General features: G+C 38.1%; 3 protein-coding genes across 11 annotated transcripts; 2 read left to right on the top strand and 1 right to left on the bottom strand.

Annotated features, from left to right (window-relative positions):
• The first annotated feature begins 1,395 nt into the window (after positions 1-1,395).
• LOC104586552 (uncharacterized) lies at positions 1,396-4,914 on the top strand. 4 transcript variants are annotated; one of them, XM_019195872.2, is made up of 4 exons: positions 1,396-1,797; positions 2,269-2,342; positions 2,421-3,074; positions 3,742-4,914. In XM_019195872.2, exons 1-3 carry the CDS (start codon positions 1,684-1,686, stop codon positions 3,019-3,021), a joined length of 789 nt encoding a protein of 262 aa, XP_019051417.1. In that variant the 5' UTR covers positions 1,396-1,683; the 3' UTR covers positions 3,022-3,074; positions 3,742-4,914. The 4 variants fall into 4 exon arrangements, with proteins under 4 accessions (XP_019051417.1, XP_010242123.2, XP_088757512.1 ...); XM_010243821.3 differs by having other exon boundaries at positions 2,266-2,342; XM_088901385.1 differs by having other exon boundaries at positions 1,659-1,797; positions 2,147-2,342.
• On the top strand, positions 3,884-21,937 carry EMB1895 (ARM repeat superfamily protein). 6 transcript variants are annotated; one of them, XM_010243825.3, is made up of 8 exons: positions 3,884-4,194; positions 6,240-6,682; positions 7,455-7,640; positions 9,120-9,227; positions 10,882-11,085; positions 11,169-13,054; positions 14,701-14,753; positions 14,872-21,937. In XM_010243825.3, exons 1-8 carry the CDS (start codon positions 4,119-4,121, stop codon positions 14,922-14,924), a joined length of 3,009 nt encoding a protein of 1,002 aa, XP_010242127.1. In that variant the 5' UTR covers positions 3,884-4,118; the 3' UTR covers positions 14,925-21,937. The 6 variants fall into 6 exon arrangements, with proteins under 6 accessions (XP_010242127.1, XP_088757509.1, XP_019051419.1 ...); XM_088901383.1 differs by adding an exon at positions 5,201-5,280 and having other exon boundaries at positions 3,893-4,194; positions 14,701-21,937; XM_019195874.2 differs by having other exon boundaries at positions 3,893-4,194; positions 5,201-6,682; positions 14,701-21,937.
• Positions 19,173-21,477, bottom strand: LOC104586555 (U-box domain-containing protein 17). The gene has a single exon (XM_010243827.3). It carries the CDS (start codon positions 21,475-21,477, stop codon positions 19,324-19,326), a length of 2,154 nt encoding a protein of 717 aa, XP_010242129.1. The 3' UTR covers positions 19,173-19,323.
• Positions 21,938-22,179: the final 242 nt, after the last annotated feature.

Below are 22,179 nucleotides of genomic sequence, written 5' to 3'. Positions count from 1 at the left end.
TTTTCTTGTTAATGGAAGAAAAGGTGATGTAATTTTTGACTTTTGAGGGGATGGAATCATGGAACATAAACAATGACATTCTTCTGTAATCTCTGTTTGGCGCTTTCTTTTCTAATCTATTTACTAATCTATTTACTAATCTTTTAGTCATTAGAAATAAATAAACAAACTGGCTAAAGAAAAATGAAAGAAAATGCCCTAAAGAAAAAGAAAAAGAAAAAAAAATGAAGGATATTGACAAGAAAATATAATGCCCCTAATTTATACATCCAAACGATGAGAAATATTTAAATTTTAAAATTAATGCTACAATTTCTGTGAAGATGGAACACAGGTTTTATAATTAAGGCCTCATTCATTTTCTCTGCCTTTCTCAAACAAGCCCATGCACAAATTTTGGAGAACAAATAATTAATATCCCATGAACACCACCCTAGACTATGTCGTTTCTCTTCTAAGTTCCACCAAAACCTCCATCGACACTTGTCAAATATGCTTCATATAAATATATGCTCAAAATGAACATGTTAGACAACACTAAAAGAAAGACTATAGTCACTTAATTAAGGACATAGCTGATTGCCCAGTTGTTGAACTTGTCAAGCTTTAAAGATAAATAAGAATTGAAAATAATAAAATATGTAAATAACCACATTATTAATTAACAAAATATATATATATATATATACTAACAAGACTTATATAATTTTGAAGACCAGAATGGGAACTATATTTGATAAAAAGTACAATAGTTAAATGGAAAAGTAACTCTATGTTGTTGACAAGAGAATCAATTATTCGGCAAGGTTATGTTATAAATCACAAACATCTTGGACATGGATTTGATGAAGGGGAGCGCTCAAACCTTCCTTTCTTAATGTGCATATTTCCACTTTAAAAGTTCTTTTTCTTAATGATATTCTCTAATTAGAAGATACAGCCTACCCACATGCTGGGCTGTGGGCTGTGAGCTGTTTCTGGGAGCCTGATGTAAAATAGTATTTACACCCAATACTTTTTTTGATTGAAAAGACAAATGAGGACCCAAATTAGCTATTATGGTGTCATGCCGAGAGGTTCCCAAAACAGCTTGGGCTGTTTTTTTTTCCAACTAGGGCTGGGTATTGGCAATATTTGACAGCTTCTTTCAATGATGATGAGGTGGTCAAAGGTCATATTCAAGTGGGGATGAATTGATACCAAATCACGGTAAAATTCAGAATTGTGCAGTGAGATGCATAGTGTTTTTTTCTTAAACCAGCTATCTCACACTAACACTAGTAATTGAAGAGAGGGCCGTGTGTTTCCGCCGTAAAGGTCATATTCAAGGAAGGTCATACTGTAGCTCATCATGGAAAGCCTGCTTCATTCGCTTGACAACTAGTATTAAAAAGGAACACTAGATCTCTTTCTTGCAAGTACACCCCTCCCTTTTATTCCATTCATGTTTTCTTTCATTATCATGGCAAACAAGAATACATTCCCTTTAGATACTTACTGGAAACAGAGAAAAAGAAGTTGGTATTGAGCCACGTCCATCAATATCACCCAAATGCAGAACAAAGTTTGGCTATAATTAACAGACCAGAGCCCCACCCATCTCCATCCCTCAAAACTTCTCGAGGTGTTAAGGAATATTGAAATTCGATCTTCAATCATCTGATCGGAGGAGGAGGAGACATCATGAACAGCAGGCATCTGGGAAGTGATTATGGCAACTATTCTCCTTTTGATCATCACTGGTTCTGGACAAGCTCAATTCGCCGAACCATTGAATTCAACGTCGCTAGCGCTGCAGTAAGTATTATTTTGCCGGCTCCCATTCATGCCGCATGACCTACTTGAAGGTTTAATTAGCATTATTATTCTTGTTGTCAACTTTTTCATCAATCTGTGACACCATTGTGTTGACATACAATTAATTAACCACTTGTGCTTAGTTTCATCCAGTTACGTCATTAATGCCCTACCTTGATGAAAGATTTAAACATTTACAATGCTAGCTTGGGGTTAGGGATGAACCAATAAGCGATCTTTGAATTAATTACAAGATACACATTGAATTATATTGTATGGTAATGGTAGGAAATATATATCAAACATCTGGTATCCATCAAGGCAGCTGGTTAAATATAATATAATGCAGATTAAAAGGAACAATATTGTATACAACAAAGAATGAATAATCAGAAACCCAGCGATGAGGGCGTCTGGAAAGGAAGGATTCTTACTTATTTTGAGGTGTACATCTTATTATCTGGCCAGCAGGAAGAAAGTAGAGGAGAACTGGGTCAGTGGCCGTCTGATCAGGAGAGGTTGAGAATCAGACATCGTTTTATAGGGTAATAACTTTGCTTCATCATCTCATCCATTATTTGGTTTAACCATTTGATGATCGATCTTTGGCTTTTGCATGTCAGATATCATCCGAGGCAATCCCTTTCCCCGATACCAATTGATCTTCTTCTCAGTAATGAGATGGCGCAAGGGGTGAACGCTCAGCTCGTTCCACAGTCCCAGCGGATGAGGATCATGGACGAGCGGAGCCTGCAAACCCCTCCACAAGAGTACTCCAGACTGACCCAAGAAGAGAAAAAGAAGGTTGTAGAGAAGCTGAGAAAGGAGGTTTACAATCCACCCAGGAAAACAAAACCACAGCTTTACTACAGAAACAAGAGTAGCATCAGCACCGAGCTCGAGGAAGAAGACGGCGAAGCCAAGGGTTGTTCAATTTGCTTAGAAGACTTTGTTCTCCATGAGCAAGTCCTGATCACTCCATGCAATCACATGTTCCATGGAGACTGCATCCTTCCATGGGTGAAGAGCCAAGGTCAGTGTCCTGTGTGTAGATTCATGCTCTATGAACCAAGGAGGAGTACTGCATTGCCCATTATAAACAGCAGAAATATTGAAATTCCGGCGCCGGCCACCAATGATCCCATTGGAGCTAATCAATTGTTTGCACTGATAAGGACCATGGAAGAGGCCTTGGACTGGCCACTGGGTGGGCACCCTCACTGATATAAACATGCAGATCACTGAAGGAGACGATGATATTCCCTGAACATATTCAGGTAACGTAGACTGCACTGCACCAGGCGGTCCAGGCCTGGGCTACTTCTTTTGGTTCATGCGGTAAACCTGGATTTACCGTGGCCCATCTCAATCCCAGCCTATGTGTAAGGGTTTCAATGGACCGGTTTTGGATTGGACCCCGTCTAGTCCAAAATCAATTTGGATGGATTAATTGGATGGACCAATAAGACATAATGGATTGGACCAATCCGGTCCAAAATATTTATTAGATTGGTTTGGACCTGGTCCGTCCGTAATAAATTTATATTGAATAGGGTGGAATTAAGCCAAGATCTGATCCATTGATATAAGATAAGAATATATGTGTCAATGGATCAGATTTGGGTCGAAACCAATCTAAATCAAAATAAATTTGAACAGATTGGACAGTTCAAACATTAAATTGGACTGGTCCAAATTGGTTCAAAACATTCATTGGATTGGATTGAACCTGGTCCATTTATAATGGACTCACATTGGACTGGATCGGATTGAACCAAATCCAGTCCATTTATAATGGCCCAGTTTGTTTGCAATTTGCAAAGCACATTCATTTGCATTGATGCAAAAAAATAGGAGTACAAATGGGTGGTATGCAAATTCTAATTTATTTTTTTGCAGTATAAATGAAGTAAAATAAAGGGTTCTTTTTTTCACTTTTTGCAGTATAAAAGTTCTGAGGGGAGCAAGCCATAAATTTCCCTAAAATAAAAACCCAACCAAGTTTAAGTAAATCGGAATTTACATTCTTAATTTGTACTGATGCAAATGAAATTGCATTGCAAACAAATTGTTTGTCCTTTAAAAACATGTTCGTTCGGGTCATTTGGAGGGAGTTCCCACTCGAGTTTCCATGAGTTGAGTGAGTTGGAGACTGATTTACAAGTTCCATAACTAGAAACTGTATCAGGTACCTTCTGGCTCTGCCATCTGCCTCTCCAACCAGTTGGCTGTTGGGGGGAGGAGTCTCATAACAGAGAAAAACCAGAACTAGGGTTCAGAAAGCACAACCAAGAGATAAGGACTTGCTCCCTGGGGGAGTAATGGAAAAGGTCTCTGCGGCTTGCGCCATGGAATGGAGTATTGAGCTCGAGAAAGGGCTCCGGTCGAATAAACCCGGTCAGCAATCTCATAATCTCTCGTTCTTCATGCTTTGTTGCGATTGTTGCTTTTATTTCAATAAATCACTGTCAATATCAATTTCAAAATTTAGTTTCGATTTATTTGTAACTTTGCGCATATTACTTATACATTTCTGCTTGGAATGATCCTCTGAGAAGTGCTTCGGTAGGATTAAATTGGTTTGCTTATGGGGTTGATTGTCTTGGCTCTTCTGGTTTTGTATGTGGTTTGGACCTTAATTCATGAACGGCGTTTGGCCTCCCATTTTTCCAAGGTTGTTAACTAGTGACTTTTTTGCTTATTATTAAGAGACTAAAATTTCCCCTGGTCGAATCTCAGTGAAAATTCTCACAATGCACATTCGCAGTCTTACATCATAAAAAACTATGATATTGGCTGGACCCAGATGTTAAAATGGAAGTTAATGTGGGAATTTCAAATAGACTACCTCCCTTAAGGATTTCAAAAAGGCAATTCCTTTCTCTAAGGGTATCAAATCCACTAAAATATGTGGAATTCATCCCTCTATAATCTACACATTTCTGGATTCTGCACCTCATTAACAAGCATAGAAATGGAAATGAATTTTATCAGAGTTAAATGGATCAAAATATCAATACACCCGAATACCCAACATATCATATCACCGATACTCGATATTTTTATCTTTTTACTTTTTTTTTATTTTATAAGCATTAAAGGGATATCAATCATCATCCCAAAGTTTTAAAACTTGTAATGCTTATTTATATTAGTATATCCATGCGTATCTGGGTGTATCGTATCGATATTTTGATCCTTGGGTTTAATTTCGTTTCAACCCTCAAATTCTTTCTGATCCAAATGCAGAATATGAATTTAGAACAGCATAAATTTTGTGAGTTGTTAGTAAGTGAGGTGAATTTCAGGGCCCGCACCTCACCTAGGCCTAGGCACTGCCCCTTTAAAAAGGTGTGTGCCTGGTGCACCTGAATTAAGTTTTGTGCTTTTTGTGTTTTTTCAGGCATGGTGGATGGGCTGAGGCTCTGCCCTCAGACCCCCGACCAAGTCCCTTGAGGCAAGCCCAAACAAATCCATGTTAAGGTCTTAAATTCTTAACCCATACACAAAAATGCTTTTATAATTTTAATTATAGTTACTTATCTCTTAAAAATTGATTTATATTAAGAAGAATAAGGCAACAATATTAGCAAAAGGGGGGTTCTACTTGTTTCTAGCTTGCCTTATGGGGCTCAGTACAAAGTGCTCATGGAATTGGAGGAATGCAATTAGGAAAAATAAATAAATAAAGATATTGAAAGTTTTGCATGCTTAGCTGCTTACATTGTTGAGTTCTTGAATATGTTTTATGTGTTATGTTTAATTTTTTACATTTTCACTTTGAATATGTTTTACATGTTATGTTTATGTATTTTAAGGAAATAGGCAGTTTAAAAGGTTTAGCTTTAAATTTAAGTGTGCATTTTTAACTATTTTTTCAATTTTCTGATTTTTATTTTATTTTATTTTATTTTTTGAAAATTTTGAAAAAAAATTGTGCCTCGAGTACAAAAAGGCCCTTACGCTTTTAATACACTGTATTGTGCCTTCTGGGATCTTCAAAATGATCAAACTGCACCTAGGATATTCCTCCTCTGAACTCACATTCTATTAGAACTTAGAAGGGCCTGAACATCTGATATGTGGACCTTTCTCTAGAATATGTATTGAAGTCTTTTCCTTTGTCAACTAAATAATAAGTTGATCTTATTGATAACTCTATGTTTCATCTCTTTCATGGGAAACATTTTAATGAAGCTTCTTGTTTCTGTGTATGTTCATGAGCCAAATTTTAATCAGCATTTTTCTCTGCTGGTGTCATGGTTATCCATTGATACAAATTCCAGCTTCATTTTCTTCTCTTCGTTAGAGTTTCCTCTGATTATTTATGCCAAGTATCTACAGTTTGTTTTTCTAACATTATGCTTTATGTTTGGTAAATGTGAACTTTGACCATTTGATCTTGCCAATTGTTTTTTCCCTCTTTCTTCATGGCATTCCAGGTCAGCCTATTGAATTTATATTACAGATTGGGCCTAGACTTTCAAGATGGAGTAGGGAGCCTGAACCATCTGGGGTGGTACTAAACATGCTTGGTTTAGTTCCAGGGGAGGATAGGCTATTCTTGAACACTATTCTCCTTCGCCTTGCAGAGACATTTAGGTCTGGAGACAAGCATACTAGGCTCTCTGTTCTAAAGGTCTTTCTCTTAGAGATGAGGCACCGTAAAAAGAAAGGTAGACAATATAACGGGATTCTGGCAAGGCACAGAGTACATAACCACACAGAACTGCTTAAAAGAGTAAAGATAGTTTTTGATACTGGTGATGTTGAATCAAGAGCATTGGCATTATATCTCCTTGGTTGTTGGGCCGACCTTGGGAAGGATAGTGCTGAAATACGCTATATGATACTGTCAAGCATGGGGTCATGCCATGATTTGGAGGTGAAATTTCTTTCTACCATTAATTATGTGCTCTTACATATATTCTGAGGATATGTAAATTGTGAAGTAATCATTGAGTATATATACCAACAAATCACCCAAAGTGGTTGATTGTGTTAAATGATCAGAAGGAATGGTGTGGAATTCAACAGAAGCAAATGTTTTACATTTTATCAGGTTAAGCAAGACAATTGGAATTCTTTCTTTTGTACTCTTATCCTCTTTTGACTTATTAAAATTTCTCAGGTAAGTTACCAATCAAAAATGAATGGGTAATCCACAAGATTGTTTTTATTGCATGGAGGGTTAGCATTGACCTTAATTGTCAAAGTTAAACAGAATTCCAATTGTCTTGCTTAACCCCCCCCCCCCCACAAAATAAAAATAAAAATAAAAAAAGGAAAGATAAAAAGAAAAGCAACACCCAACACTTTCTTGTGTTGTTATGCTTTTGGTAGCCTACCTTATATATATCATCTAACAAATAGTTTATCCTGTTGCATGTATGTCATGAATCTACAGCTATGGTTTTGTTTAGATCACCATGCCTTACTGGTTACCCAATGAATTAATTTATATTTTTTCATCTATATCATGAATTTTGCAATTTGAAAATTACACTCTCCTATAATCAACTTACCTTTTCTTTTTTTTTTTTTTTCTTTTTTATCTCCGTGTTTCTTTTCCTCCTTTCTCCTCATCATCAAAGTGGATGTTATGTAGACTAAGATGACTTAGAGCTGCACTAGAATCTTTTGTCGGAATTTTGCAGGTAAAAGCATCATTATTTGCTGCAGGTTGCTTCTCTGAGTTATCAGAAGACTTTGCAACTGTTGTTTTGGAGATACTGATTAATATGGTGTCCTTATCGAAAACATCCTCTGATCTAAGGCTTAGAGGGGCACGTGCCTTTGCTAAAATGGGATACTCTTCTTTACTTGCCTGTAGAGCTTATAAGGTACTGCATTCCTTCTGCTTCCATGTCATATCTAATTAATATATGACCACTTATGTATCTATTATGTGTGCTATTTCACCAAGTTGTTATGACAAGATAAAGGAAAGTGCATATGTGAAAGACAATAGAGCAATGCTTGCGTCATGTGCCTCGTCCTTCATTGAGACCTCAAATCATAATAGAACAAGTTGTAAACGAGGGTTTGTGAAATACAGGAGTTATTGGGAGGTTATGTCTTGCCCTTTTTTGATTTGAGAGACCCATGACAGACAAGTCCATGAAGTTGGCAACCACCAATACAATATTTTTTGTATTGGAGGTGAAGCAGTGGGATTATGCTAACTAGTGAAAGTTTCAGATCAAGTTGAAAAGCTACCTCCCAAGTGATCCTTCTTTTTTTCTTATCTTTTTGTCCATACAAATGTGTTTTCTACTTCGAAGACTGAATGAAACAGAAATTTAGCAAATTTCCAATAAAAAGGATTGAGCTAGCTAATGGAATTTTCACATTAAGTAGCCAGACCATCTGCCCAGTTTTTTTAATTTTCTTTTCCCCAGAGCTTTGTTTACTTCTGATTTGAGATCAAAGATCAAATTTTTGATGATTTTATGCCCCTCTACCAGTAGACCTTATGACCATAACCAATATTTGTTAAATCCCTGTGTTCTAAATCCAGACAGAGTGAGGCTGCACCTTGTGCCTCATATTGGGATGCTTGTAACGAACTATTTATCATTTGCTTCTAATGAAATCAATTGAATTTTATCTATCAAAAAAAAAAATCCAGACAGATTTGTCCTTGTAGATACATCCTATCACAAACAGCTGTAGCCTCCAGAACTCTGGAATTGAATTTGAGGTCACAGTATAGCAATTTAAATGACAAATTTATATTTAAAATATGTTTTCCAATACCGGTATTCTATTACTTGCATTTGAAGCAGATATGTTGTTGGAGGAAATTAGTTTTAAACAGCTGACCTCCTCCTACTGCCAATACCCACTTTGATCAGAACTTTTTCTTTTTTTATGAACAAGTAGTTGCTGTAATATGATTCTAAGAGCTGCTGCAGAGGGAGGTTTTCCTTCCACGGTGACAAATTTAGACATTGTTCATTCAACCTAAGGTGGCATTCATAACTGCTGAAATAGGCACTGAAAGCAGAATGTCGAAAAGCTTTCAAATTTAAAATTGCCCCATTCAACATTTCATTAACTTGTTACCCACTTACTGTTGAATGATGAAGCGTGGACATTGGGGTGATTATTTACCCCTAAAAATATTACCATATTACCAATAATACACTGGATTTAAGCTATTCTTGAGTTTGGAATCTTTCCCACATTCTGCTTTTGGCATCGATTTCAACAGTATTCAAACACCACTTGATTTTGGAAAGAGTTGTCACCCTTCATTATTTTTCCATGCTATATTTGTTTGTGTGTATGTGTGTGTGGTTCATGATATGATGTTGCAGACAGGTCGAAAGATGGTGCTGGACTCTTCAGATGAAGATTTCATAGTTGTGATGCTAATGTCACTCTCAAAGCTTGCTTCTTACTCAGGAGTGTTGATTTCTGAGCAGGTAGTCATTTTGGTTGTTGAGATCAAATTGCTATTTTTGGCTAATGAATAGCATTAAATTTTCATTAATAGAGTAATGGACAAAAAGAAGATTTACAGTGTGTATAAAGATAAAAAAGGGAGGAATTACAAAAAGAAACCAACAAGTAATCTTTACAATCTGGTGAAAAATCAGCTCTGGTGTCTTATTCCTTTGGCATCCATCTAAGAGAAGCTTGAACCTCTCTAACCAAAAACGAAATTCTTATTTCCCTGATTCAGAAGGCCATTTTCCATGTGCTCGAAGCTTCACCATGTTCTGTTTAATGCTGTTGCTCAAGACACCAAAACCATTTGCCTTGGGTTCTAGACTCCAGACAGAAGACCATGGTTCTGTCTCATTGCTGTTCACCTTTTCCATCTGTCCATAGAAACCAAACTCACAGACCCTTTCTGCCAAATCAGCATCCTTATTTATAAACATTATGAAGAAAATGCAAATAGTACAAAAAATATAGGGGAGTAGAAGACGTGTAGTCAAGGCACTGGGTGTTGTCTATGCAATTAAACCCTTTATACCAAATTGGTTCCCAGATGATTAGGTGAGTTAAACATCATAATTTTCAAGGCGTCTAGGCGATACAAATTTTATAACATAAAAAACTAACTTTTGGCTAGTTTCCTACATTTATATACCATTCAGCATGTATATTAATTGAAAAAATAGAAATTCTTTGTTAAGAACATTAAATTTCCTCTAAAAATGTGGCAAATCATCACATCTAAAAGATAAAAATCTTTTACATATATTAATTTCATTATTTTCAAAAATAATACTACTGTAATGAATTTAATAAAGCAATTTCATATCAATTAGCAGCTAAAGAAGGTTATTAACTTTATATGATAAATATTCAAGATGGAAAGTAAAATAGAAAAAAAAACAATGGTGGAGTTTCTGTTGTATTTAAATAGAGAGAGAGAAAGAGTAGAAAAAAAAGAACTTTATTATTCTATTCTTTCTTTCCTCTTTCTTTTCTTTCTTTCTTTTTTTCTTTTTCTCTCCTTAAAACCCTTTGATCTTTTAAATTTCAATAGTAAAACATTAAAACAAAGTATAATCAATATATATATATATATATATATATATATATATATTATATAATAAAATGTATTAACACATACATTAATAAGAAACAGCAATATAAATGATAATATGAAAGGCACCCGCCTTGTCATTTTTGTTGCCTAGGCGGGCGCCTAGTTGCTAAAAGTCAAGGCGTTTGGATCTGTTTCTTAAATCATCGTGGTGCATCCACAATTAATATTCACATTTTTTTTTTTTATTTTGGATCTGTTTTTGAGATTTTAAATATAATTTGTATGATATTTAACTTCTGGTGTCTGGAGTTCCATTTTTAATTCCATCTGATTGTTCTTTTAACTCTGCTGTCTTATTTATTCCTTTTATTTCTGATTTATGACTTTGGGATAACACCTAATTATTACATGCGTTATTTAGTGTTCCACCTCATCTCCTTTTTTTGGAACAAATATATGGTTTCATCTCCTAGGTTGCTTAAATGTGCCCATGACCGCCTTGTCTACACTATTTGTAACAATGCTTGTTCAGACTTTATTCTGATATATTTTTTTCGTGTTGCTTCTGAGTATAGGTGGACTTGCTTGTGTCATTTCTTGCCCAGAAATCTTGTTTGAATGTGCAAGTCATGGCACTGAGATGTCTTTGTTTTCTCTGCATGAGTGGGGTTTGTCGGCTTCCAATCAGTGGAAGTCTACTCGAAGCTTTGTTCCATTTAGTAGATAAGCCTGACATTCCCCTTGATCTGCAATGTAAAGTCCTACGGATATTACATAAGGTCATTTTTGTGCAACCAATTACTCTAATCTCTGATTAGTTTTAATTAAACAGCTATTCACTGAATTATTGGGGAACCTGCAGATCTTCTGTTCCCTGCCGAATCTGTCTTTTGTGGGCATGGTGGAACTTGGGAAGCTTCTACAGATTGTTGAGAATGCAGCTAAATCTCCAGCCAAATCAAAGATATTCTTGTCCCTCTATCTTCTTGTTGATATATCATCCAAACTTAGGGGGAGAATTGAAATAGCATCTGATGATGATTATTCCACATATTTTCCATCCCAGGTTATCTCATTAGTTATTGATCAGATTACCTTACTTCTGAAGAAGCATTGTTGGGCTGAAAATGAATTGTGGAAAGAATGCCAACACCTACTCTATTTAACTCTTTCTCTTGTTAAAGAGTATTCAACATTGGGAGCTTTTGTTCTGGACAAGATAAGAGTCTCAGTGGAGTCTCTGTTGAACATGCAAGAAGGGTGCATACACCCAAGGAGACCAAATTCTTCTGCCAATGAGTCTTTTGAGTTTGAAGGCAAAAAACGTATGTCCAATGTATCAAAGCTTGTCATATGCCTCTACAGGTTTGCAGAGGGTTGTGTTGAAACACTTAATCAAACCAGTGCTGTCACTACCCAGGTACTTCACAATGTGAAGCTTCTGGTTATATGCATACAACAAAGCAGTTTATTTGATCCCAATACATTCTCAGTTCATTCACTTTGTTTGCATTATCAAATCATGCAAAGTTGCTTGACAAATGAGGCCAGTGGGACCTCCAACTTTTACAAAGACTTGTATACATGTCAAGATGATTATTGGGTTGAACATGAAAAGCTGACTCTTGAGTTTGCAAAGAAGATGATGGAAATGAATTATACCTGGTCTGCCTACAAACTTGGACAATATGCAGCATGTCAAGGAGTATGGTTTGCTGCTACATTTATATTTAATAAACTAACAAATAAGGTTCAAACAGATTCCAATTTTTACTGGTTGAAATCTTTGGTTTTATTTTCCAGTGCTGAAAGCAACATACTTTTGTTTCTTTTTCCAAAACAAGGTCAAGAATTAGTAAATGGATTTGAGATACATGAATTTGGGGTTGGTGAAGTTGGTGAAGGTATTACCAGCAGCTTGCAGGACTATGGTGATAACCTATCTAAGGCTTGTAGTAATATTTGCTTTTCAGAGGAACTTTTGTCTGGTAATGTCATACTGGGTCGAGCCTTCTATTTTCAAAGATGGTTTTTGTCTCTAAGAGCTAAGGTTCTTCAAACCATTGTAGATTTGTTCAGACTCTTGAGTGCTAATGCTAGCCAGGGACACATTGGCAGTAATCAGCAGGCTGAGGGAAGTACTGAGATTATTTCCCCAGGACACGCAGAGCATATCCACTCATTCATGTACTTTGTCACTAGTATTTCTTTCCGTTTGAAGAAGTTAGCACAAGAATTTGATCTTCTTGCCATATCATTCATGGACTTGGATGCTGATAGTTTTAGAACTATTTCTGTGCTTGCACTTAACTGTTCGCTATTGGCCTTTTGTACTGGCTTTATTCCAGCTTTGCCTGGTTATCAGAATTCTACTACTTATGTCTCAAACTCAGAGAAGTTTTCACATTCTTTTCTAATACAAGATTTAGCTGAGCGATTGTGGCATATTGACAATGAGACCATTTCAAACCTGAAGCTGCTTCTGAAAATTACAGGAGAGCCTGAAAAATGTTCCCACTTGCAGTCTAGAACCCAGTTATTGAGGGTTGGCCATCATGAAAGAAATACTCTAAGGGTTTGTAGGTCTGCTGTTTCAGCTGCTCTCCAGCTTGAAGAAAGAACTAAGAGAATGGATAATGAAGGTGGTCTTTTCCAACTTTCGAGAGGCTATTTGAAATTTCTGTCTAACATACTCAAGGAATGGATATGCATTCCTTTTTGGATTCCCAGATTCTTTTTTCAAGTAAGGTACGATGTTGCCGATGTGCATAAAATTAAGCTTCTTGCATTACAATTATTCTTGTAGTTTCACAATTAGACGTTATTGATCTGGAAGTGTTAAACAGAATTAGGTTATTAGATGCCTGGTAAGGTTTATCGGTGCAGTTAAAATGTAAAAGGGCTAAGAACTCATACAGTATAATGTTTATTATAATGGTTTTTGAGGGGATTTATAAATTCCTCTTTGAGGTGATTTGCTGGATTTTGTTGTGACAAATTCACATCTTTTTTTTTTTTTTTTTTATCTTTTCTCCTTCAGAGGGAGGGTGGGGATGGGGGATGTTGGGGAGAAGAAACTAACCAGATTCTTGATCAAACCTTGGTGGGATTAGTCAACGCAAACCACAGAAAGCTAAACAGGCTTGGTTTGTTCTTTCTCTAAGCCTGTCGATGGGTTGGTCAAGTCTGGGCTGGATTAGTGTAGACCTGGTCCTGAACCGTAATAAAAGAGACTACTCCTGATCCTGACACCGTGGGGTCTGTAAGTAACAGACCCAGAAATTATTATTAATGAAGATTATCAGGTCTGACCTAATAAGACCTTATTATAACTGACTGACATCTTGCCTGGTAATCTGACAATATATCTGTTATTCTTTTGTTCTCTCTTCTCAAAATTCTATAAAATTACAATTTTAGACATCTTATATGAAGCTTTTAAAGGTAAACCATATAATATGCTTTGGGTCTTAGGGTATGTTTGGTACCATGGTGTGTTTAGTGTCAAGTTTTGTACTTGAAATATTCCATTGGAAATTGGGAAAGTAAAATATTTTGGCACACTATACAATGTATAATAATTTATTGTGATTTTAGACATACAGGTGCCACTAGACACCATGTAAAACACTAAAGTAGAAACACCCCCTGTTGGAGGAAACACCCCAGGCACATAACCCTATGCAACAAATGGTATAAATGTTGGAACTTAAATATACCCAACAAAATACAAATTTTGTACCATAAAGGCAAAATACCTATATGATAGAAACTGGTAGAAACTGTTGAGACTCAACACACTACAGCACCATAAACAACTTTAATCAGGTAGAAACTGGTAAAGTGTAACCTAATCTATTAATAATCAGGACTGAAAATGCAGACTCAGATTCTGTGTAGTAGGGTATGATCAATTTGGGTCTTGCAGGTCAACCCATACCATTTGACAGACTTATTTTGGTGGTATTATGCATAGATTTTAAATAAGGTTGGAGCTAGCCAACTGCAAACCAGAAGAAAACTACTGTATTTGGGACAAGGGTCAGTGGCTTGGTGTTACTAGTCTAACTCGTTAACCATGTTTAGTAACTTGTAATTTCAGGGCATGCCCCTTATTTTGACATATTTATAGAACATCTTACTCAACTATTTGGGGTTGGCTACATGAATCCTGCCATACCATTGTCTTCTAACAAGAGCCATGGTAGGTAACCCTTTTTAAAGATGGTGGAATTAGACTGAAAAATGACTGTTGTGTACTTGTATTTTCCTCCCACTCAAGATCAGGCATGATTGTTCTATTATTCTCAAGGTTCTAAGCATTCTTATTTCCATTGTAGTGTAACAGAATTTCATGAAAAGCATTCTGATGTTTTGAAATCTATGCTCTTCAGGCCTTGCATTGGAGCAGAGCTCTTTGCTTCCCGTGCCAATAACAGAAACCCAGGTGGATTATCCATCTTTCAGGGTTTCCATCTCTCACTAAACCTCTGTCTCCAGTTGAAAGATGCACACCATGTCCCTTCTTTCCAGCTTTCTAAGTTGTACTGCATTCTTTCCTGTAGGATATCTGATTTCGTACCTATACAAGGTGAAGTCAAGGGACAAACTCAGTTGAGTTTTCGAGCTTGGGAAACAGAAGAAATGGTGAGTTTGAATGAACAGCTCCTGCAATATGTCAGGGAAGATATGAATAGGACAGGCAGAAGGCATGAGAGGGAAAGCAAAAATTGTGATGGGTCTGTTAGTGCTTGTGTTTGTTTAGAATTCAATGAGAGAGGGCAAGGGTTCTCAACCTGCATGCTTAATGTTTCTGCTTTTCCAGTGGGTTCTTACAAGATCAAGTGGCATGGGTGCTGTATTGACAGTCATGGTTCGTACTGGAGTTTACTCCCTTTGAATACTGGTCCTATGTTTACCGTGAATAAGCCTTCTCTTACTGGTTGATCATTTGCTGAAACTATATGGAGTGTTTAATTACATGGACAGGTGGAGATTAATTAGAAACTTTTACTCTTGAACAATAACAGTAATGTGGCCTTGCAAGTCATATTCAAGAAACCTAATTTTTGAAGTAAAGCATTCCATTGTGTGAAAAGAAGGAAATTTGCACTTGTTGGGATTGTTAAGATTAGAACGGGCAGTTTCAAGTTGTGGATATGTTTTTCAATGGAAGTCGCTTAGGCTTATATTGACAGGGTTGCTGTTTTCAGAAGTTCACATCCATGCTGTCATCTAGGAAGTGCGGGAGGAAAGAAACAGATGTAATTTTTTATGGAGAAAAGCTGGCTACTTTGAAGCCTTGATAGGCAGGTTCTCCTTGTAAAATCGTAGCCTAAAAAACTGTTGCATTCCAAGAAGCTTCAATCCTATCTTGGTTGACTTCCTATTGAAAGTCTTCCTCATTCACTGAGAGGATGAAGTTATAATTTAATTGAAATTCTATTCTGGTCCATCCGGTATTGGTGAAGCTTCAATTGGGGTGTAGGCATCTTCTGGGCTTTTAGTGAACCAGTCAGGCATTCAAATTCTACCAAGGCAGAGGTGGTGGCTTTGCTTACACTTTCAAGATTATTAGCCTTGAGATTTTGGCCCTGCCTCTTCAGCAATTGAAATATGTTTAGAAAATGCCATTTGATGGACTGGAAGGATCTATTAGGATCTTAGAGGCTACCAAGCTGTTGTAATGAATTTAGGTAATCTTTCTATCTTTCATTGTTCATATTTTCTGGATGAAAACACAAAACGGTATTCTCATGTACCAGTGAGGTTAGGGTGCTGGTTGGGTATGGGAGCACTTTGCCTGCCGGTGTTCTTAATTGGGGTAGTGCTGCATTGTGAGTTTTGCATAGGATTCACATGACTCATTACTCTTTATAATCTATTTTTTTAGCATTCTCCAAAAAAAAAGAATATAGTTGAGATGTAATTAATAAAATTAATCTTAATTAAATCAGCTTAATCTCCCAGTTTGGGCAACTCTTCTGCTTCTCCTCCATTAAATACGTCAGGCATTTTAAAAAACCTTGGTTTATGTTTCTTGTATTGTTTTACTTTTGATGCTTTTATTGATATGTTGGATATTTACAAGTTTTTATCATAATTTCAATTTAGAGCTGTAAATTAGGAAATGTTGTTTTTCTTATTTTTCTATTGGTAACTAATTTGTTCAAATGCGGGCAAGGAGAACAATTACAAAACCCTCTCAGAGATGAAATGGGCAAGGTGAAGGGAGTATACAGTAACACAAAAAAAAAAGAGTACATAACAGAGAAAAGTTATCAAATATAATTCAATTTATCTTACTGCATAGAGTAATATGCCTAGTCTCTGTCTCCCTGGGAAAAGTTCCCCTCCTATTCACTGTCTCTCTCACTCCCCATCCCGGGATCTTCTCGGCTCAGAACCTCAGACAATTTGCAGCAACCCTCTGGCCAAATCATGGACCAACATGGTGGTTATGAGACATAGATGCCTCCTACGGTTCAATGTCCAAGTCCAGCTGGCATTTTTTTGGGGGGAGGTTGGTGGGGTTGTTCCTCAAGCCTGATGATGATGTCTTTGGGCCTTCAGTAGTTCCATTAGAGAAAGACAAGGACTCATTGGAACCCGAGGTCAGAACCCCCTCATTGTTAGACAGACCCAAATCTCTTAGCTGGTGAAAGGACTCAGCTAACGTCATAAAATGAAGCCAGAATGGGGGTAATAGATACCCTGGCAGCAAAGCGATATGGTTAATTGTCTTGCTAAATCTGGGACAGATGGGACCTTTTTTTTACAGAGGCAGCTCTTTGCTTGGATGGATTTTTCCTAGAGGAGAGCTGCTCTTAATGGGCTCTAGTGCATTAATGTATATATTTTCATGTACAAGAGGAATGCTAGCAAACGACGACTGCCCTACTCCCTACTGAGAAGATAGGACCACTGATGAAAAGACATGTCCAACTTTGGCTTGTAGTGTATATTTTTATGGCGTTGTGGATTCGATTGGCCCATGAAGTCCATTAAACTCATTGTTTAATAGCATTCTTCACGGTATAAAGAAAACTTCTCTCTAAAACTTTCTATGGGCCAATGGAATCCGCAATCCCCTCTGCAGGAATTGCCCTGAGATTGATATAAGAAAGCCATGGATAAGTAGAATGAGCAAACTTACAGGCTACAGCCTACCCAATAGACACCAGTTCTGAAATCAGAGCAGAAACGATTAGGGAAAAACTGAGAAGTTACTTTAGCAAGATGTACAGTATAGATTTTGTACCAAGTGAAGCATATAAAAATCCATCCTATAATAATAAATGGTGGTAAGATTATATTTATTTTGGCCATCTACAGGCCTTTAATCAACCCTTAGTTGAGGACCCTTAGTGTGTTGGCGTTACCAACCATGTTGGACCACCATCAAAATCATTTATATTATCACGAGACTCAAACTCTTGATGAGGAAAAGAAACAGAAGTTCAACAGCTATATGACTTTAACAGCTAACAACCGACACTATAGTAGGGCGGGCTTCACCTCTGTCTCTTAGCAGCTTGCAAAGGTACTGTGTTGGTTTCTTCCATCCCTTATAAATCATGATGTTCCATGGCAGAAAGTTGTTAGTAGTTACCCTGTCAATGCTCAAATAATTTCTAGAGCTTCAACCAGATCTTACCAACAAAAGTAAAGACTTCTCTATACCTCCTTGGACAAATTTCAACTAGGGTTGTAAACCAACCTACCTAACCCTACAAAACCATCAGAACAAAGTAACAAACTAATGAAACTAGCAAAACTGGTTGCATTTTTTTAATCTTTTTTCTGTGGAAAAAAAGAAGGGCCAGAGACTGATAGGTTTTCCAACATTTCAATGGAGTGATGCATGATGTGACCCAGAAGTCCAAAACTGCTCCAGAAACCGTTTGCATTTCGGATTATCAAAGATGGTTATCGCAATTCACAAGACTTTCCAAAACTCTCTTGTTAGCCCACATGTTTGCTGCATCAACCTCCCCTCCCATCTAACCACCCAAACCCAAATCCAGCTAAATAAAAGTAAGCTCCGGTCAGGGGTATTGTTGTCAATAACCAAGGAAATGAAAATATAACAATAGGGGAATTTGGTCAATAATTCGATTCCTGAATCCTGACAGCATTTCCATTATTAATGGAGCAAAGTGGAATTGATTTGATCAGAACTTTTATTTTTCTTTTTCTACGTGAGACTAAAGACCTCCCATCACGCTTGTATTATTCATCCAAAAACATTCCCTTCTGGGAGCGTGTCTCATGCACTGCTCGGTGGTCTCAACGTAACATCCTGCTCCTGCCTGTAGTTTCGGTGCAATTCACACGGTTTCCAACTAAGCAAATTGTTATTGTTTGTCAATCCTCGTTGTGGGTCAGAACTTGGGCTGCTACCAGATTTTAAGCCTTCATTTCTGCGTTTGTGTATTTGTAAATTCCGGAGGCATCTATTTCTTCAAAAGAGAGTCTAAAATTTCAACCGACTCTACTTGAAGAGAATCAATCCCTTTTGTAGATGGCTTTGAATTATTTGGTCAAAGAAACGTGTACCATATGTCTGAAAGAGTGATTCCAAACGCAAAGAATAAACCATACAGAATCTGGGACATTGCTCTTCTTCTTCCAAACCCCTTTCAAGACCAGGCTGAATCAAGTGTAAACTGAATGAAAAGAATCCATCAGAAAGTGTAAACTGTAAAGAGATTACTCTATACAATAAAGAAAAGAATAGAAAAAAAAATGCAGAAGAAGAAAGAAAGAAAGAAAGAAAGAAAGAAAGAAAGAAAGAAAGAAAAAGAAAGGATGTAATCATATGGTGGTAAATAGTCAATAGTCAACCCATAACACAGTATTGCTATTTGCTAGATATATCATGTATTGTTGTATCCTTTATAATTTTTCCTCTCCCACCTGACCATATCAATGAAAGAATTATGTAAATATTACCAACACAATGAAGAATAGAAGATAAAAAAATAGTTGGGCATCACAGTGGAGTGTGTATGCCGTTACAAAACAGGCACAGATATTGAAACTGGAACAGACACATCCCCAGCAAAACTTGAACTCCGATCTGAAGCTGAGTTGCCGGCGAATGGGTATCCAACTCCAACTCCCCATCCTCCCATGGGCATTGCCGCAGTAGCCTCACACCTCTGGCAAACTCTGGCAAGGGATGCTGCTTTCCGTCTTGCCCTCTTTGTGCCCGTAAACAGCAGTGTCTGAAGAAGGCTTGCCAATGCGGGTGCCCTGGCCACCCTCTGGGTTGTGGCTATGCCACCGCTCCGGCACAACTCGAGCAGTGCCGCCACTGCATTCTCTTTTCCCTTTGGAGTTCCCCTCCGCATCATCCCAATCAATCCTGTCACAGCCAGCTCCTCATTTCCAACTGCTGCAGCCCCAATTGGCTGCCTAACGATCAAGGCCAATGCTCCTGCTGCCTCCTCCGCCACTCCTTCAGTTCCCAAAGCCCCCACCAGGGCTGTTACTGCCCCTGATTCTATCATTCTCTCACAATTCTCTGAGTGGGTGGACAGGTTAAACAGTGCTGTTACTGCATCCTTCTTTCCTCTCAGACTTCCCTCCCTGAGAAGTCCTGCCAGGGCCTCAACTGCTCCTTCCTCGCTTGTGATTCTCTTCTTGTAGTCATGAACTGCGGAGAGGCTGAAGAGTGTTGCTGCAGCATTTTCCCTTGCCTCTGTAGTGTGCCCAAATCTTAGAACCTCGACTATAGATGTCAAGCATCCTTCTTCCTCCATAATTCGGCTCTTGTTCTTGTCGTAAATGGATAGATTCAGAATTGCGGTTACTGAATTCTCTTGTGCAACTGGGTCTGGTGAAGAGAGTAGCCGACGAAGAAGGGGGATTGCTCCTGCTTCTGCAATGCAGGCACGGTTCTCCTTTCCAGTTTTTGCAAGCAACCTCAGCTCACGGGCAGCAACTGTTTTTGCCCCCTGTGACCCATTTGATAGCTGTTGGATGAGAAGCTCGGCTGTTGCTCTGTTAGCTGCAATTGCAGCCTTGGTAGATGGTGGCGTTGAAACAGCTTCTGCAGGCGTATCAATGTTTTCAGGTGGATCAAAGCGGATTCCATGAGCTGTGCACCATTGGGAAATAAGGTTTCGGAGAGCTCTATTCGGAACAAGACGCGTATGAGAAAGCATCTGCCCTGTCTTTGGGCAGGTACAGTGGCCTTCTTCCATCCACCGAGAAATCGACGATCGATCATATGTCTGCCCAGTGGAAATTATCACTGGATCTCTCATCAAATCCAATGAGATTGGGCAGCAGAAATCCTTCGGAATTGTAACGAAGGTCTCCCCAATTTCCTGATAAATAAGACCCTTCCGTGCCTTCTTTTGATTCCCAGAACCCATTTCTTCTTCTTCCTCAAATCCGAAAAGCAAGAATCTGCAATATCTAGTGAGCGCGAGAAAGCCATTGAGTACTGATACAGTTGGCTCAACGTCCCCTTCGTTATTGTAAATGTGCTCCTCTAGAAACTCAATCTCGGCTCTACAAATTTTTGCCTCTCGAATCCCCAATTTTTCGATAAAGAATGTCCGAAGCTCCGCAGCATCAGGTATTCGTCCCCGCTCGAATTCATCAAGGAAGGAGTAGAGGCGGAGTCTGAGATTTTCATCATGTTGATCGACGAATAACTTGGCTCTTCGTGCTTGCTTCCGCATAAGCTCTAAATGCTCTCTAACGTCGGGAGTTAGACCAAGCTCTTTCAACGGCAAAACATCAAGAAGCGTGGAGATTTCCTGGTTGAGGTCATGGAAGTGGCCAGAAATCGAGGAATTCAGTAGGAGAAGCCACAATCGGCTCGACTGGGAGCAGTAATCTAGAAGAATCTTTGAACGATAAATGAGCAGATAAAGCTCCTTCAGACAAAGAACAGCAGTAGACGGAAGAGTAGAGCCAGAATCCCTGAGAAAATCAAAGAGGACGACAAAGACCTCTATCTTCTGAATCAGCGACCTAGAATTCTTCCGCTGGAAGGGGAGCGCTCGATGCGAAAAGGACGAGATCAACTCATTAGCAACGACAGAGAGCGTCTGAACCAGCGCGACGTCGCTGAGCTGGACCGGAGCCAAGAAAGCCTCCGAGGACGGTGTTCTTCTTCTTCGCAAAGAGGAGAAAATAGCAGCCGATGCCATAGAACTTAAGTTAAGGATTCAAAACCCTCTTCCTCTTTCTCTCCTCCTTCTGACGAAATGAGAAATCAACCTCAACCAAACCTTTTCCCAACCTTCACCTTTACAGACCTCTGATCCCTCGATCAGATTTCCCACACGAAAGAACAAAAAGAATAATTTTTTTATTCACGACCCGGAAATTTGAAGAAGAAAGCAATCTACTCTCCTCCAAAATCAAGATCTAAATCACCTCCAATATATTAGAATTCCTAAAGAAAGAACAAATATATATAAAAAAAAAAGAAGAAAGAAGTAAAATCCTTCCTTTCTATTCTGCTCTGCTGATCTGCGAAGCGAAGCAAAGAGAACCCAAAAGAAACGAAACCCTTTTAAAGTAAGTACCGATGATGAAGATCTCTAATCTCTAACACTTACGGTAAGGCTTCTTTGTTGCAAGTTGTTTGAATCTTCAAACCGTTGCGGCTGAGTTCGAAATGGAATCCCTTTTAAAGTAACGATTCGATGCTTTCGACCATTTCCGCGTTTTAGAAATACGATCGATCGTTTTTCTTCCTCTGTTGTTCTTCTCTCCCTGGAAGTTTCATGGCTGCTGCCTTGCTGAAAACGACTACTTCCATTGTCCACACGAACCGCTCTCTCCGCTACAAATAATACTCTCTCTCTCTCTCTCTCTCTCTCTCTCTCTCTCTCTCTTCGGAGCAG

The sequence above is a fragment of the Nelumbo nucifera genome, chromosome 3, assembly GCF_055504915.1.
Source record: "Nelumbo nucifera cultivar China Antique chromosome 3, China Antique-T2T, whole genome shotgun sequence".
Lineage (NCBI taxonomy): Eukaryota > Viridiplantae > Streptophyta > Magnoliopsida > Proteales > Nelumbonaceae > Nelumbo > Nelumbo nucifera.
The sequence above is the reverse complement of the archived record's forward strand: the minus strand, read 5'-3'. Positions and strand labels throughout refer to the sequence as shown.